Below are 14,855 nucleotides of genomic sequence, written 5' to 3'. Positions count from 1 at the left end.
CTATCCCTGCCATACATTCAATTTAAGGTATGATGGAAACCAGGCAGAAAAATATTACATTTGTATTATAATTGTTGTATTACAAGACAGATTAACAAACTAACTGCATCTTAAATGTAATGTCTGCTAGGGGACTAAAATCCATAACTTCTAAGTGTTAACTGCAGTAGGGATTCAGTTTCTTTAATCATGAGATGTTGTTCTAAGAAAAAGGATTGCTAGGAAGAGGCAAGATCCCCCTGACAAAGTGGGAGAAGGGCATCTTTGCACACAGGCTTGCAAACCTAGTGGGGGGGGGGGGGGGCTTAAACTAGGCTCACTGGAGGGTAGAGAACAAATCCCTGACATAAGTGGGGAAGTGGGGGACCTGGAAGAAGCAGAAGCAGGAGGGGGCAACAGGGGAAGCCTCATTCTTCCTGAGAAAGTAGGGCAATTGGGTAGTCACCTCAGGTGTGTGTACACAAATGCATGGGGCCTGGGAAACAAGCAGGAAGAATTGGACGACCTCGCACAGTCAAGGAAATATGTGGTGATCGGAATACCAGAGACGTGGTGGGGTAGTTCACGTGACTGGGGCACTGTCATGGATGGATACAAATTTTTAAGGAAGGACAGGCAAGGGAGAAGAGAAGAAGGAATTGCGATGTATATAAAAGAGCTGTATAACTGCTCAGAGCTCCAGTATGAAACTGGAGATCGGCTGCTTGAAAGTCTCTGAGTTAGAGGGGAGAGTAACAAGGGTAACATCATGGTGGGTGTATCTTATAGACCACCATACCAGGAGGATGAGGTAGATGAGATGTTCTTCAGACAATTAGCAGAAGTGTCCAGATCACAGGCCCTGGTTCTCATGTGGGACTTCAATCACCCTGACATCTGCTGGGAGGGCAATACAGCAGTGTGCTGGCAATCCAGGAAGTTTTTGGACAGCATTGGAGACAACTTCCTGGTGCAAGTGTTGGAGAGACCAACCAGGGGCCATGCTCTTCTTGAGCTACTGTTCACAAGCAGGGAAGAACTGGTGGGGGATGTAGTAGTGGATGGCAAGTTGGACAGCAGTGACCACAAGATGATTTGAGTTTAGGATCTGGACAAAAGCAAGAAAGGAGAGCAGCAGAGTGTAGACCCTGGACTTCAGAAAAGCAGACTTCAACTCCCTCAGGGAACTGATGGTCAGGATCCCTTAGGAGGGCAGTCTGAAGGGGAAAGGCATCCAGGAGAGCTGGTAGCATTTTAAAGAATCCTTACAGAGGGTGGAGAAACAAACCATCCCAATGTGCAGGAAGAATAGCAAATGTGGCAAGAAACCAGCTTGACTTAGCAAAGAACTCCTTGGTGAGATCAAACACAAAAAGGAAGCTTACAAGAAGTGGAAGCTTGGACAAACAACTTGGGAGGAGTATAAGAATAGAATATTGCTCAGGCATTCAGGGACGAGATCAGGAAGGCAAAAGTGTAACTGGAGTTGCCTCTAGCAAGGGATGTGAAGGGCAACCAGAAGGGTTTCTACGAGTATGTTAGCAACAAGAGGAAGGTCAAGGAAAGTGTGGGTCCCTTACTGAATAGGGGAGGCAATCTAGTGACAGATGATGAGGAAAAGGCTGAAGTAGTCAGTGCCTTTTTTACCTTCGTTGCCACAGGCAGGGTCAGCTCCCAGATTACTGTACTGGGCAGCAAAGTTTGGGGAGAAGGTAAGCAGCCCTCAGTGGTAAAAGAACAGGTTAGGGACTATTTAGAAAAACTGGAACTATACAAATCTGAGGGGCTGGATGCAATGCATCCAAGGGTGCTGAGGGAGTTGGCTGATGTGACTGCAGAGCCACTGGCCATTATTTTTGAAAACTTGTGGTGACAGGGGGAGGTTGATTTAGTTTGCAGAAGATAAGACAGAGAGGAGATTTGATAACAGCCTTTTACTCCCTGAATGGTGGTTGCAAAGAGAATGGAGCTAGACTGTTCTCAATGGTGACACATGACAGAACAAGGACCAATGGTCTCAAGTTGCAGCAAAGGAGGTTTAAGTTGGATATTAGGAAAAACTCTCTCACTAGGAAGGTGGTGAAGCAGTGAAACAATTATCTAGAAAGGTGGTAGAATCTCCATCCTTAGAGGTTTTTAAGGCCTGGCTTGACAAAGCCCTGGCTGGAATGATCTAGTTGGGGATGGTCCTGCTTTGAGAAGGGGGTTGGACTAGATGACCTCCTGAGCTCCCTTCCAACCCTAATTTTCTATGCTTCTATGATAAATGTTAATTCAACAAGAAGTATAGATCTACTGCACTGCTGTCTCTCCTTTGAAAGGCACTAAAGTATAATGATGTTAAACAACGATCATGACAACACTGCATACGCATTCAGGTATTACTGTAGACAGCAGCTGACATGATGACATTGCTACAAGTTGTGCAAACTGTTTTCTGAAAGGTCCAGTTATAAATGGTATATCATTTTGCAAACAAAGCACAGAGCCTGATCATGAAGTGCCACTTCATGTAGCAAATAGAAAGGAGGGTGTGCAGTTAAGGTCAAGGCACCACCTGCCTAGCAGCATCCAGACTGGAGTCTTTTTTTTTTTTTTAAACATGAACACACACAGTACAGAAGAGACTTAATTTTATGCAACATAGTGCATGGGAAGCTTTGCAATATATATTTTGCTGCTGTACAGAATACGGGAAAGCCAATTCCTATAAAACAATCGGAATGCATGCTTACACCTAACCATGAAACAGCACCTCGGGGTGACATTCCCTTCTTTCCTGGTTGTGTGCGGTTTCTGATGATATGGCAATTTTGACTAAGTGGTCTCTATCCTTTATATGACATTTTAAGATTACAAGATTCATACAACATTCAAAGATTAACATCCAAACTGAATAACCATTTGACTGCTTAAGGCTAGCTGCATGGATTGATTTTAGATTGCCATTAAATGATCAATTGGGCATTCGTTCACAATGTGTTGCAATATCTGAAAAATCACACCACAATCGCAACCTGGACTCTCTTTGATTCTCCATTTATGGAGTAGGTGTCCACATTTTCCATGAAGTGTCTGGATGAGATTCAGGGAAGACCAAATCTTCCTCAGTAGGTCAAATCCTGGCTAGGGGATTGTAGGTTTGCTAACGATGTATTTCTGTGGCAGGTTGGTATTTGCCCAGGCTTCTCCACATTGTTCTTCCATGCTCTTGTTATCATCTTAGAACTTTTTGGTGCATTTCCAGAAGGGTTTTCTAGAAAACCCTGGCTAAGTGGTGAAAATACCATATGTGTACAGGATGGATATATAGCCCTGCATGCGCGGACAGCTAGGTGCACGTACAGACTGGGAACAAACTTATGCATTGGCAACAAGATGCGAGACAACAAGCCTGGCTGTCTTTTCCCCTGATGGCTGTGTAGCTAGGGCACTCACTTGGGAGGCCAGAGGACCTTGGTTCCCCCTCACCCGAAGTGGGTTTTAACTTGGGTTTTTCTGACTTCACAGCACAGCAATCTAACTATAACATCCCAGGTCAGCCATTATCCAAGGTCTCCGCTTGTGCTCCTTTGGAAGCTGAGCCATTCATATAGACGTTGGAAAAAAGGAATAGAAGGTGCTGTGTGTGTGTAAGTTTTTGGCCCACTGGAAATAAGGCACCAGGTTAGAACCCAGGGCTCCTGCCCTTTTTGGCAGCGGTCACCGTACTGAGCCACAGACTCTTTGGCTTGCTCCCTTGCTTCTGATTGTACATATGTCTGCATATGATCCCTTTTACGGCTGCCTGGAGGGGAGGCAGTTTCAAAAGATGTGCTGGAGAAATGACCAGATAGTGGCTGACCTGGGTGTGGTGTTTGGGTGCTATGTTGGGAAGTCAAAGACATCTAGGTTCAAACCCCGCTCTGGGTGAGCAGGGATTAAAACTCTGTTCCTTTCACTTGTCAGGAGAGTACCTTAGCTACTCAGCTATTTAAGGGCAAAACATGTGAGGTCCCACCCCAGGTCTAGTCAAATAGACATGAGTTTTGATCAATTCTATTTTCAGTTGTCTAAGGCTGCGACATGGCCAGAAGGGCCTGCATACATCCCCTGGGCGGCTACTACACAAAACCAGCCTGTGTGCTTACGTACTTATCCATATACACATGGCTACGAGGCCAACCTGAGTGTAAGTTGTCACTGGCACTTAGATGACCAAATCTGGCCACTTAGGGCCTTGTTACAAGGTAATTTTGGGTGGCTCCTAGAGCTTTTAACTCCAGGACTGTCTGCGCATAATACGTTAAACTAGTTTTAAGCACTTGTTGTGTTGGCTCCAAGTTACAACATTCTAGGGCAGGACTATTTCTGATCCATACTACTCAGCTCAGGTTACACTAAGGTGCAGCCACCCAATGCTACACTTTAGTGTAAAAACCCCACCTACCTCCTCCCCAACCCACTGGCAGGGATCAGGTCCACTCTCCCCAGTACTCCAGACCCCCACTCACTGTCTCACCCCCATCCCCTGCACTGTCCCAGGGAAGCAGGCAGGGAAGAGTTAAAACTTCCTGCCCCACCACCACTGCTGCTATTTAACCCTTCCCTGCCTGCTCCCCTGGGACAGACAGTGCAGGCAGCCACAAGTAAGTAATGCCCAGGGGAGGTGGGGAGGCAGAAGGTAGGGGGAACCCAAGGGGCAGGGGGGGGACACTGGAATGTGGGGGGAGGGGGCAGGATTCTTACCTTTCAGTTCTCCAGGCCCCTGCTGGCCTGTGGTGTGACTGCACCAAATCTCAAGCTAGCACTAACACCCATCAGCATCCGTGCTTCTAACAGCCTAAGGTGTAATAAGGCCCTTAGGTGATCAGGAAGGGAACAGAATGTTACTCCAGCTCATCTACACAGCTGGTAGGTTTTGCTTTCTCATGTGAAAATCTAATACCCTCATCTCTAGAAGAGGGTTCAAGTTTTTACTACTGACAGGACTCTTGGCTTAGCAGAAAAACACTGTCCTGCACCTCTGATATACTCTTTCTCTATGGGCAGACTGCTTAGATGAACAGCTCCATATGTGTAGCAATAATGGAACAAAGTTGAGATCCACTATTTAGAAGTGCATCCGCTATTTAGAAAGCATTTACTTCTTAGCAAGCAATTTAAACAAGAAAACAGATAATACCTGTGGAACTTTAAGTTTCAGTATTTCAGTGAAACCTAACAATATTTAATTGTCATTTAGTTGATCAGAGTCCACTTCAGGAACTGGGGCCAGAATTATGATGGAAGATAATAAATGCTAATTCTACATAACTCACATATGCGTTTTATAACTGAGATGAGATACTTTTTTTTTCTTGCATTGTGGACTATACTTGTATTATGTCTAGTACACCTTGTATTATATCCATTTAAAAAGAAAAACGATTTTCTGTACTGGGGTTTATAGAGAATTGTTCTTAAAGATTAGTAAGTTAGATAAATTGACAAGCAGTCATATGTGCCTTGATTTGGAAGATGAGAGCTTAATGCTATTGCAGGACAGGCAATACTCAAAAACGCTGCAGTTTTGTAGGCATAGGCCTAGAATAGCTAGGACTAAAAACTAGAGTGTCAAACTTTTGGAAGTGAATAAGTATGGGAAGTAAAAGTTTGAACAATAAGGCAAATATCCCACAGAAAACATTCTCACTGACATACATTTTGGTAAATTCCCTCCATCTCTCACAAGGGGAGAGGTGGAAGGCATCTCTCCTTGAGAGGAACTGACTACAAAGTTATAATGCTAATATAGATATGATGATGGGATTTCCAGTCTAGATTTACGCATTCCCACAACTACTACAGTTGATCCTGAACTTCCTGTTCAATCTTAGGTCTGTAGGACATTGTCTCAGAACAGAGTTCCCCCATCTTGGTGAATATGTGCAAATAGGAGCCACTAAACACAGTAACTAGAAACCCGGGAATGCATTCTCAGAGGGTACTGAAAAAGGCCAAAATTTCAGGTGGTGGGTTCCCAAGTTAATGACACTGGGTGTCCAGAAAGCCATTTTCTGGCTTTGGAAAATTTAAACCTAATAGAAAGATATTACAAACATGCCATCTGGATGGACTTGATGTCTTACATGTCCATCCTATGTTGTGGGAAATAGTCAACATGTGGTCTTAGCATACAGGGGGAGAGCAATGGCACAAACAGGAAAAGGAGGTATTCCATGGATAATACAGCCAAGACTCCTTTTCAGACAGTGGAGGCTCTAAGGAGGTTTAGAAAACTTCAAATAAGGTAGACAAGAAAGCAGTTTTTGCTTCCCTGCTAGACCAGCACAGAGAATTCTCTCACATTAGACACAAAAATACACCTGCATCCACCAGAACTTCCACTTGAGAAGCCCCCAGCACAAGTTTCCTCCAAAGTATACTACAATATTGTACACATGCTTCTACCAGTTTAAAATTTCTTCCCCAGCTTTTTGCTACGTACTATCACGACCCAGCTAGTTACCGGATTTTTATTTATTTTTTTAAATAAAGATCAACAACAACACTACAAGAAAATGCCATAGGTTTAAACACACATATCTGCCTAAGGAAACTCAAAACCAAAACTATACCAGACTATAGTTGAATAAGTGAATATTTTTAAAGCAGATTTTGCTGACACATTATGTTCAAAACAAACAACTGTGTTGCTTTTTGAGTTAAACGTATACTTCATGGGTTGCCTTACTGGGCTTATACTTTGTTCATATGTGCAATGAGAACAATGCAGTCTGTGATTATAAGCCTGAGTGTAATAGTCTGCCTGATAGTTTACCTCTGAAATGGAAGTTCTAGTATAGTATGCAGTTGAACTCAAGGTACACAAGTTTTAAAGGAGCTTAGGAATTCTTCATGAATAAATTAACCAACAGTAACTGAAAATATCTACTTGTATTCTGTGTACAATCCTGTAGAAAACACTAGATTATCAAAGTTACATCTGTGCTGCTTGCTTGCTATGGACGGCAATACTGCCCTGAAGCATACTGCCCTGCTTTGTGTGTATTAGCTTCCAAAGTGAAAGCAGCGTGACCACCTAAGGGCAGGTTTATGGGCAGGAAGGTTAACTGAATTGTATACCAGCAGAATTAATTAGTCTGCTTCCAGTGCTACACTTGGGTAGTTAACACAGTTTTGGTAGCATGTATGAGGTGGCAAAGAATGTTTCATCAAAATGCTACCCAAATGTGGTAAGGCAGAGCTAAAACCTCATGTGAAATTGGAGGGCAAGGCCAACCACAGATCATGAGAAAGTGGGTACCTTGAGGAGTCTAAATGCTGTCATCCAACATGTCCTGCTCTGCTCATCTTCTGCACACAGCAATCTCAGCTCCTTAGGTTCATTTCTCACTCTGTTGGGCTACAAAATATCAAGTATTTTTAGTATCAGAACAAAAGCATTTGAAATAGACTTCTTAGTAAAGTGAAGCACAGGCAATATAAACACACTGGATGTCTATCAAAACAACAGATTCAACCCCAGCATCCCACAATGCTCCTCCACTTTCCCTCCCTCACCCAGCTGCAGCAAACTGTTAGAAGCCACAGCGGGAACAAGGGCTCTTCTGAGTGCTCCCGGGGCGGCTATGGCAGCTGTGACCCTTGCCACCTCTACCGCAAGAATAGTGGTAAGAGCTGCTGATCACTGACAGCCCTGCCTAAGAGGGCAGGCTGTCAGTGATTAGTATAGGCGATGTGGGGGGGCATGGCCCCCCCTCCCTGAGATTGGCCGCCACTGAAGCTACCAGTGGCTCATGTGGGCAGTCTACCCCCTGCTGTCGAAGCAGCCGGTGGTGGCTGCAGGTGGTCCCCGCTCGCCATTACCAACACTGCAAACAGTGGCTGTGGGTAGTCCCTGCTTGTCGCCTGCCACCCCCACCCTCGCTGCCAACACCACTGTGGCTGTCTGTGGGTGGCCCCTACTCAGCCCACCCTCGCTGCCGACATCACTGTGGCTGCCTGTGGGCAGTCCCCGCTCGCCACCGCCATGCCCTCACCACTGACTCCGCCACCTGACTCCTCTGCCATGCCCCACCAACCTCCAGAGGCACGCATCATTCATGGTGATTAGGCTCCTTGATAGGCTCCCAGTGGGAAGTTAAAAAGCAGCTTGCTAGCACCTCCTGGCTGCTCAGCACACCTCTGAGGTGACCTTGACTAGGACAATTCCCACCATGAGACAATGCCCTCACCTCCCCTCCTTAAACAGGTGATTGGTGGAACAGGGGGAGGGAGCATTTTCCCAGGGTGGGAATCCCCCTGGATGTCTCTGGCAGTTACTGCTTGTTAGCAGTTGCCAATTGACATTTGACATTCTTCACCCTTCCCAGATGAGGTGGAAGACTGTCAAGTAATGGGCGACCTTAAGGGCAGGGGTAGCACAAGGACCAGCCCTCTAGATCCCCCTGGCTGAAGAACTTGCCCTGGGGTTAGAGGAATGTCTGTATAGCTTGGAAGCTGTACAGTTTGGAAGCTGCTCTAAAGCTATTTTTCTACTGGAAGAAATATCTTCTGGTAGAAATGAACATGTCTGCAGCCATTGCTGCTTTCCAGCCAGCTCTACAGTGCTATATTTTTGTAGAATTATGAATGGCCTCAGTGTTGAGGCATTTTGGAGTACTGTAAAAGACAGCTTTGCCATGCTCTAGCAACATATAACACAGAACAACAGTACATTAAACCTCCCCACCCTTGAGGAAGAAGGTTGTTTTATTTATTCCTAACTATAAAGGTGGGTAACTGGAGATCACGTGGCTTCTCCAAAGTCATCCAGGGAGTCTGCAGAACTGGATGCAGAGCTCTTGAACTTAGTCCTGGACCTTCCCCACACATCTTCCCTAAAACCACTATCTTACAGTTTAGAGGCTTTTCTGCATTCTTGCTGCTCCATGTTGTGATTAATTAATTTACAAGTGTTGCTCTCACCACCTACACTCGAAATGTAGATGATTGGGGATAATTAAAGCCCAATCTTTTTTTAAGGGTTTCCTTTACCTGGTAATTATCCACACTAACAGCTCCAGCTGTCCCCTCTAGAGATGGCACAAAGGCAGAAGTTTTAGTGTTGGAACTGCTTGCAAAAGAGAGCTTGCCTATACCTCCACAGGCAAAAAACCCTAAGAATGACAGCCCCTGTAAAGGCATGAGGAGGTAGAGGAAAGCAGGCTGCATACATATTGTCTTATTTACCTCTCTGTCTTATTGGAGGGAATAGAGCTCTGCCTCTCAGCGCCTGAACAAATGGCTTTCTAGGCTGAGCTCGCCCCACCCCCCAAAGACATCCTTTGAAGGATCCCTGGCAACAGCTACAGAATCCTTGCTAGCAAAGAGAACAGTTCATATCTGTCAACTGTTCTTCAGTGTCCACTTTAGCCCTTGTAGGGCATCAATAAAAGCAGGTCTCAGAGCCTGTCATGTGAATGCTCACAGTAGTGTGCTATAGAAGTGATTTAGATGATTGGATTTAGGAGCTTCTGAAAATTTTACCCAAACAGCAAGATCAATACACACTGAGGCAAGTCTACATAGGAAGACCATATATCTTTGGTTAACTTTCCAGCAGTACAACTACTCCTGTGGAAAAGTGGTAAAAAGTGGCCCACATGGGTATAAACTATTCCTCTTTGAAGATAAAAGTTAACTAGTTATACCAGCATAGACATTTTTATACACTAGTGTAATTGTGTCCATGACAGATGTTGTGGTAATTAAACTACAGATATAGCAACTGTGTCCCTAAGAGTATGCACAACTGGCATAGCACAAAAAGCTGTGCACAGACTGGGCCCAGTTTAAGAAAAAAAACATCTGCATATATTGTTTTCCATTTTTCAAACTAACTTCCATTTTAAAATATGTGCAAACAAGCTGTTTGTCATGTTAATACAATTATAAATCTGTTCAGAATTTGGCCATTGCTGTTATGCAATGTCACTGCTCACCATCATGATGAGTTTTCCTTTCATAGAAATTAACATACACGCACACAAATAAAAATAAGAGGTTTCTTGTGAATGTCTGGAACAAAAGTCAATGTGTAACCCACCCCATGTACCAGGCCTGCTGCTCTAAAGCTCAAGGGGCTCTCTTGCATCATTTTCACATCACCGCTTCTGACCCACAGAATAACAGTGTTAAGATCCCAAGCCAGCTACAGCAGAGGATCCAATATGGAAAAAATATGGTGGTTTTTGTCACGTTGTTTTAAAATTACACTGACTTAGACATGGAAGTGAACTCAGCTTCCTAGGATCATTCTGACATGATCATTGTGGTAGTAATTCAGAAGCTGGGGCCCAGGGCAGTGAAAGCTTCATTCCTCTGGTTCAGAATGTGCTGAACCACTTCATCTTCTCAACACTATTATAAATAATTTTGAACTCACCCAGACTGCTCGAGTTCATGTAAATGTTTACTCTGTTAAAATAAGAGAGTTAGTGACTTCATTTTCATCTTGAGATCAAATTATTAGGAAGAATTACCTTTATGCAAAATCCATAGTCTGCTGGAGCATTATACAATTTCTTGCCTGCTATCAGTGAGAAAATATTGCTGTCTTCTAGGTCGGCTAACAACTGCAAATGTCTTGGCTCCTGTAAACATATTGTAAGATTAAATCACCAAAACATTTCAATCTGAACCCTACACTCTCTAATGAGTGACATTCATTAGAGAACAGAGTATGCAAATTTAGTTTGCTTTGTTCCAAGCATTCAAAATGTATTTTTTAACATATAATTGACCAGATCTCCTCAGACTAACTAGGAGTTTAAGGCCAGCACTGCTCCAGGATATGCCCTGAAAAACGGAACTCACTTCATAAATATCTGTTTGCCCGGTTTATGAAAAGATTCACATTCAGGCATATCAAATCATGCTCAAGAGTAGTGTTGCCCACAACATACCTGCATTGTTTCTGATAAGTTTGGAAAATCAAGGTTAGCGATACTTAAGACATTAACTACTGCCTAAAAGAATCTCATAAGTTGATGAACCAAATGTTTTCTCTATACATGTGGTGATGAGGGATAAAACATTTTAAAAATTGGCTACTTAAGTTTACATATAAAATATAATAGTAGATAAATATGGATTGGATGAGTCACAGTGCTCTGGATTGCTATGTCCCTTGTTTGCTACCTGGCCAGAATTAGTTTAACTTCTTTTGTATTTTTCATAAAAGTGAATGGAGAACGTTAATCTTAAATCTATAGTCATTAGGCATCTGCTTTACATAGCAAGCGTGTACTAAAACTGAAGCCCCCACTCCTTACCTTTGAAGTTCCTTTCGTAGAGCAATAAAGTCCCGACCTCCTCAAACATACATACAATTTCTTCCATGATTTCCGACCTAGCTCTTTGACGTGCAAGAAACCTTGAATTTCAGGGCAGCTACTGGAGTTCAAAAAATTCTGTTGGAAGCGAAAATCAAGAAATCTGAGTTCTATGATTATGTACCATGTATACAACTAACAGTAGTGCTATGCCAGCCATAAGGAGCATTCAGTCACATTCACTGACTTATTTTCCACGTGCCAGATGCATTTCTGGTGCTAACCATTCTTCCACACATCTGCTCTTCTCACACTCATAGAGCCCAAGAGACATTTAAGGTCAGCATTTCCATTACATATTCACAGGCAGTTTATTAACTCTATAAAACTTGCTGGCACACTTCTTGTGGCACACTTCTTGGAAACACTGACTAGAATCTGAAAGCCAGAACTTTGTGATCTAAAATTTACTTAATAAACAGTCTATTTATGGCATGCCCATGCCCAATTCACACACAATACTTATGCAGGTTCTATCACAACAGGAAATACACACCAGCAGCAAAATCTTTAATCCTCAGTAACTTGAGTACAGGAAATTCAAGCAAATCTCTATACCTCCAGACTACCAGAATTCAACATCCAGGAGTATTTTGAAGAGTTATGTTGGTATGGTATGCCCAACCTATTTAAATATATTAGTAAGGGAACCAGAAGAAAAAGGCTGATTTGCATTTAAGCCCAATTAAGTGTTCAGATACTTTAATCTGCCACTACAAATGGAAAGGCTCCTTTCTCAGACATTTTTTTTGTCATCCTCTTCCTCAACGCAAGATACAATTAAGAGAAGCACAGATTCTCCTTTTTATTATAATGTCATAGCGAATAAATCAGAGATTTAAGGGGGAGATGGAGGGTGCTCAGGACTTTTAGGTGTCTCATTTAAAAAAAAAAAATCAGTATCATAATACTGGATAGATTTGACAAAGCCACTACATAGTTAGATGGAGCCATTCCATTAAGATCTGCACTGATGATCCTTTGGCTTTCAAAGTAGTTTCTGTATTCTGGAAAAGCCTTTATATTATATTTACATACATTGTAAAAGAATATATATATTTTTACCCTACTAGCATTTATTTGCCAAATAACAATGTTGCCAATATACTGAGCACTTCAGAGGATAATGTGTTTATCTGAGCATGCCCAACATGAACTCTGCACATACTACCTCTGAATTTACTCCTTTTAAGTTTTTTTTTAAATGAATATAATATACACTTTCAGCACAGTTTCAAAGTACTGTATATATGCATACTAAACATTAACGAAACATTTGTTTCTCTTCTCTTTCTCAGTCTTCATTGCCATTAGGCATGGAATTTAAAAGGAAAAATAAAACTGATAATTTATCTTGTTTCTACTTTGTTTCCTAAAGTTAGTTTCCTTTGGTTGGTATAAATATTAGTGTGCTGATTGCAACTAAACAAAACCTTATTACAAGGAACCTTTTTACTACTTTGATTAGCCAGGAAGCCATGTTATCTAGATAAATGTACTTAAATGGTTATATAGCTTTGCATACACTTACTCAGATTCTTAATTTTTATATTTATCGTTAGAAAATGACCTTTCTGTTCACTAGGCATTTTTGTTGTACTTTGAATCTCTGGCAGGCTGCATCTGACTCCAAACTAGAACTCAATCAAAACTATGCAAAGTCAGCATATCAGAATCCTTATCAGATAGGTTATATATCCTGTATACATAAGAAAAAACATGCACTGCATTTAAAGTAGGGGTGTACCAGTCAAGATTTCTGGGGCCTATACCAATAGCTGATTTTTAAGGAGGCATATTGGCCGATACTGATCTAATTTTTGATATGCAGATGTTCCACTTGATGTGGTGGAAACGGAGGGGAGGGAAGGGATGTGGGAGGGCAGATCATGACTCCTGCGGTGATGGAGGGAATGGGGCTGGAGCAGGCGCTAACCAGCCAGGGCAGGGAGGCGCGCGGGACAGAGCTGCAAGTGGCTCATCTGGGGAGGGCATATGCCCCCTGGATCTGCATAGCGTGGGGAGGACTGCAGCTGCGGGCTGGGGTTGGGATGGAGGCACAGCTCATCGGGGGGCCATCGGAAGGGAGGAGGAGGGCAGCTCCCACCACTGAGCGTGGCTCATCCAGTGCTTGTCTGTTGGCTCCTCCTGCTCATCTAGGAGGGCATGGAGGGGAGGGGGTGGAAATGTGCCCCCGAATCTGCCCTGCTGGGAGGAGCCTGGCCCCAACCCACCCAGTCCCAAGGCACACTCCTCCCTCCCACCCCCCATGCCCTCCCAGACAAGCGGAGGGAGCAGCAGCGGAAGCTGCCAGATGAGCCCCGAATGAGCCACGTGCAGTGGTGGGAGCCCCCGCCTTCCCACGCCCTCCCAATGAGCCACACCCCTGTTCTGTGCCTGCCCCAACCCAACTGGGCAGCCCTTGCTCCAACCTGAACTCTAACCCCACACCCTCCCTCACCACAGGGGCCTTGATCTGCGCCCCCACGCCCCTTCTCCTTCTCCTTCCACCACACCAGGCTTACCAGCTGCCTACAGCACTCCACACTGCTGGGCTGTGTTCCTCACTGCCTACATGCTGCACTGCGGCTACGCGCATGCACGGGCATTTATCAGACAAATTAACAGGCCGCGTTGAGCTGATTTCCGCTACAGAAAATGTTTTTTATATCGGTGCCGATATGATATCGGACCGATGTATCGGTGCACCTCTAATTTCAAGCCAAGTGACTTACCAAACAAAGGAACTAATATAATAACTGATCGAATCAGCTTTACCTTAAAGTGCCAAAAAGCCCTGCTGAAGTGCTCAATCTTTACAGATGCTTCAGAGCCAGGTTGAAGTAACATGCTGCTTCTTCCAGTAAAGCATTTTTTTTTTTTTAACGTCTGCAAGCAGCGGCTGTGGAGCACCTGCTAACTTTTTTCAGTGGGTGCTTGATCCCTCGAGCACCCATGGAGTCAGTGCTTATGGCTTGCAGCTGAATTCAGCTCGTGGAGTCTTTGGATCCAACCTGTGATATAGGGCTTTGGCAGTGGGCACTATTCCCATGCTGCTGTGGGGACAAGCACCAACAGTGGCAGGGTCCTACTACCTGCGTTCTCCCCTCTGATGAAGGATTGGGGTCATCCTAGTCTGCAACTGGAAAAGGTTCCCTGCCACCGATGACAACTGATGAAATCATTCATAGAATCACAGAGAAGTGGGGCTGGAAGGGACCTCTATAGGTCATCAAGTCCAACCCCCTACTAGAGGCACGATCATCCCTATCTAAACTATCCTATGCCAATCCATAATCCATCCTCTTAGTAAAACTACCACAAACCCTGACATAATACAAGACAACATTCTAATCTGCATAGGTAAAGCAGGAGGATCATGGCAGACAATGTCTTGCTTCTATAAAAGGTTGTTAATATACACTCGAGAGATCACAGGTAGAGGGCCCACATTCCATACTACAGAGGAAGGCAAAACCCCTCCAGTCTTTACCAATCTGGCCACGAGGTAAAATT

General features: G+C 43.8%; 1 protein-coding gene across 3 annotated transcripts in view; it reads right to left on the bottom strand.

Annotated features, from left to right (window-relative positions):
• Nucleotides 1-14,855, bottom strand: part of GRB10 (growth factor receptor bound protein 10) — a 201,913-nt gene that overhangs the window by 19,711 nt on the left and 167,347 nt on the right. For all 3 annotated transcript variants that reach the window (XM_019483873.2, XM_006270561.4, XM_019483874.2), the window contains 3 exons: nt 11,280-11,417; nt 10,488-10,598; nt 7,268-7,366 (listed from right to left, as the gene is read on the bottom strand). In XM_019483873.2, coding sequence (XP_019339418.1) covers nt 7,268-7,366; nt 10,488-10,598; nt 11,280-11,417 — 348 coding nt within the window. The remainder of the gene's footprint in view (nt 1-7,267; nt 7,367-10,487; nt 10,599-11,279; nt 11,418-14,855) is intronic.

Source organism: Alligator mississippiensis, chromosome 5, assembly GCF_030867095.1.
Source record: "Alligator mississippiensis isolate rAllMis1 chromosome 5, rAllMis1, whole genome shotgun sequence".
NCBI classification, from domain to species: Eukaryota; Metazoa; Chordata; order Crocodylia; family Alligatoridae; genus Alligator; species Alligator mississippiensis.
The sequence above is the reverse complement of the archived record's forward strand: the minus strand, read 5'-3'. Positions and strand labels throughout refer to the sequence as shown.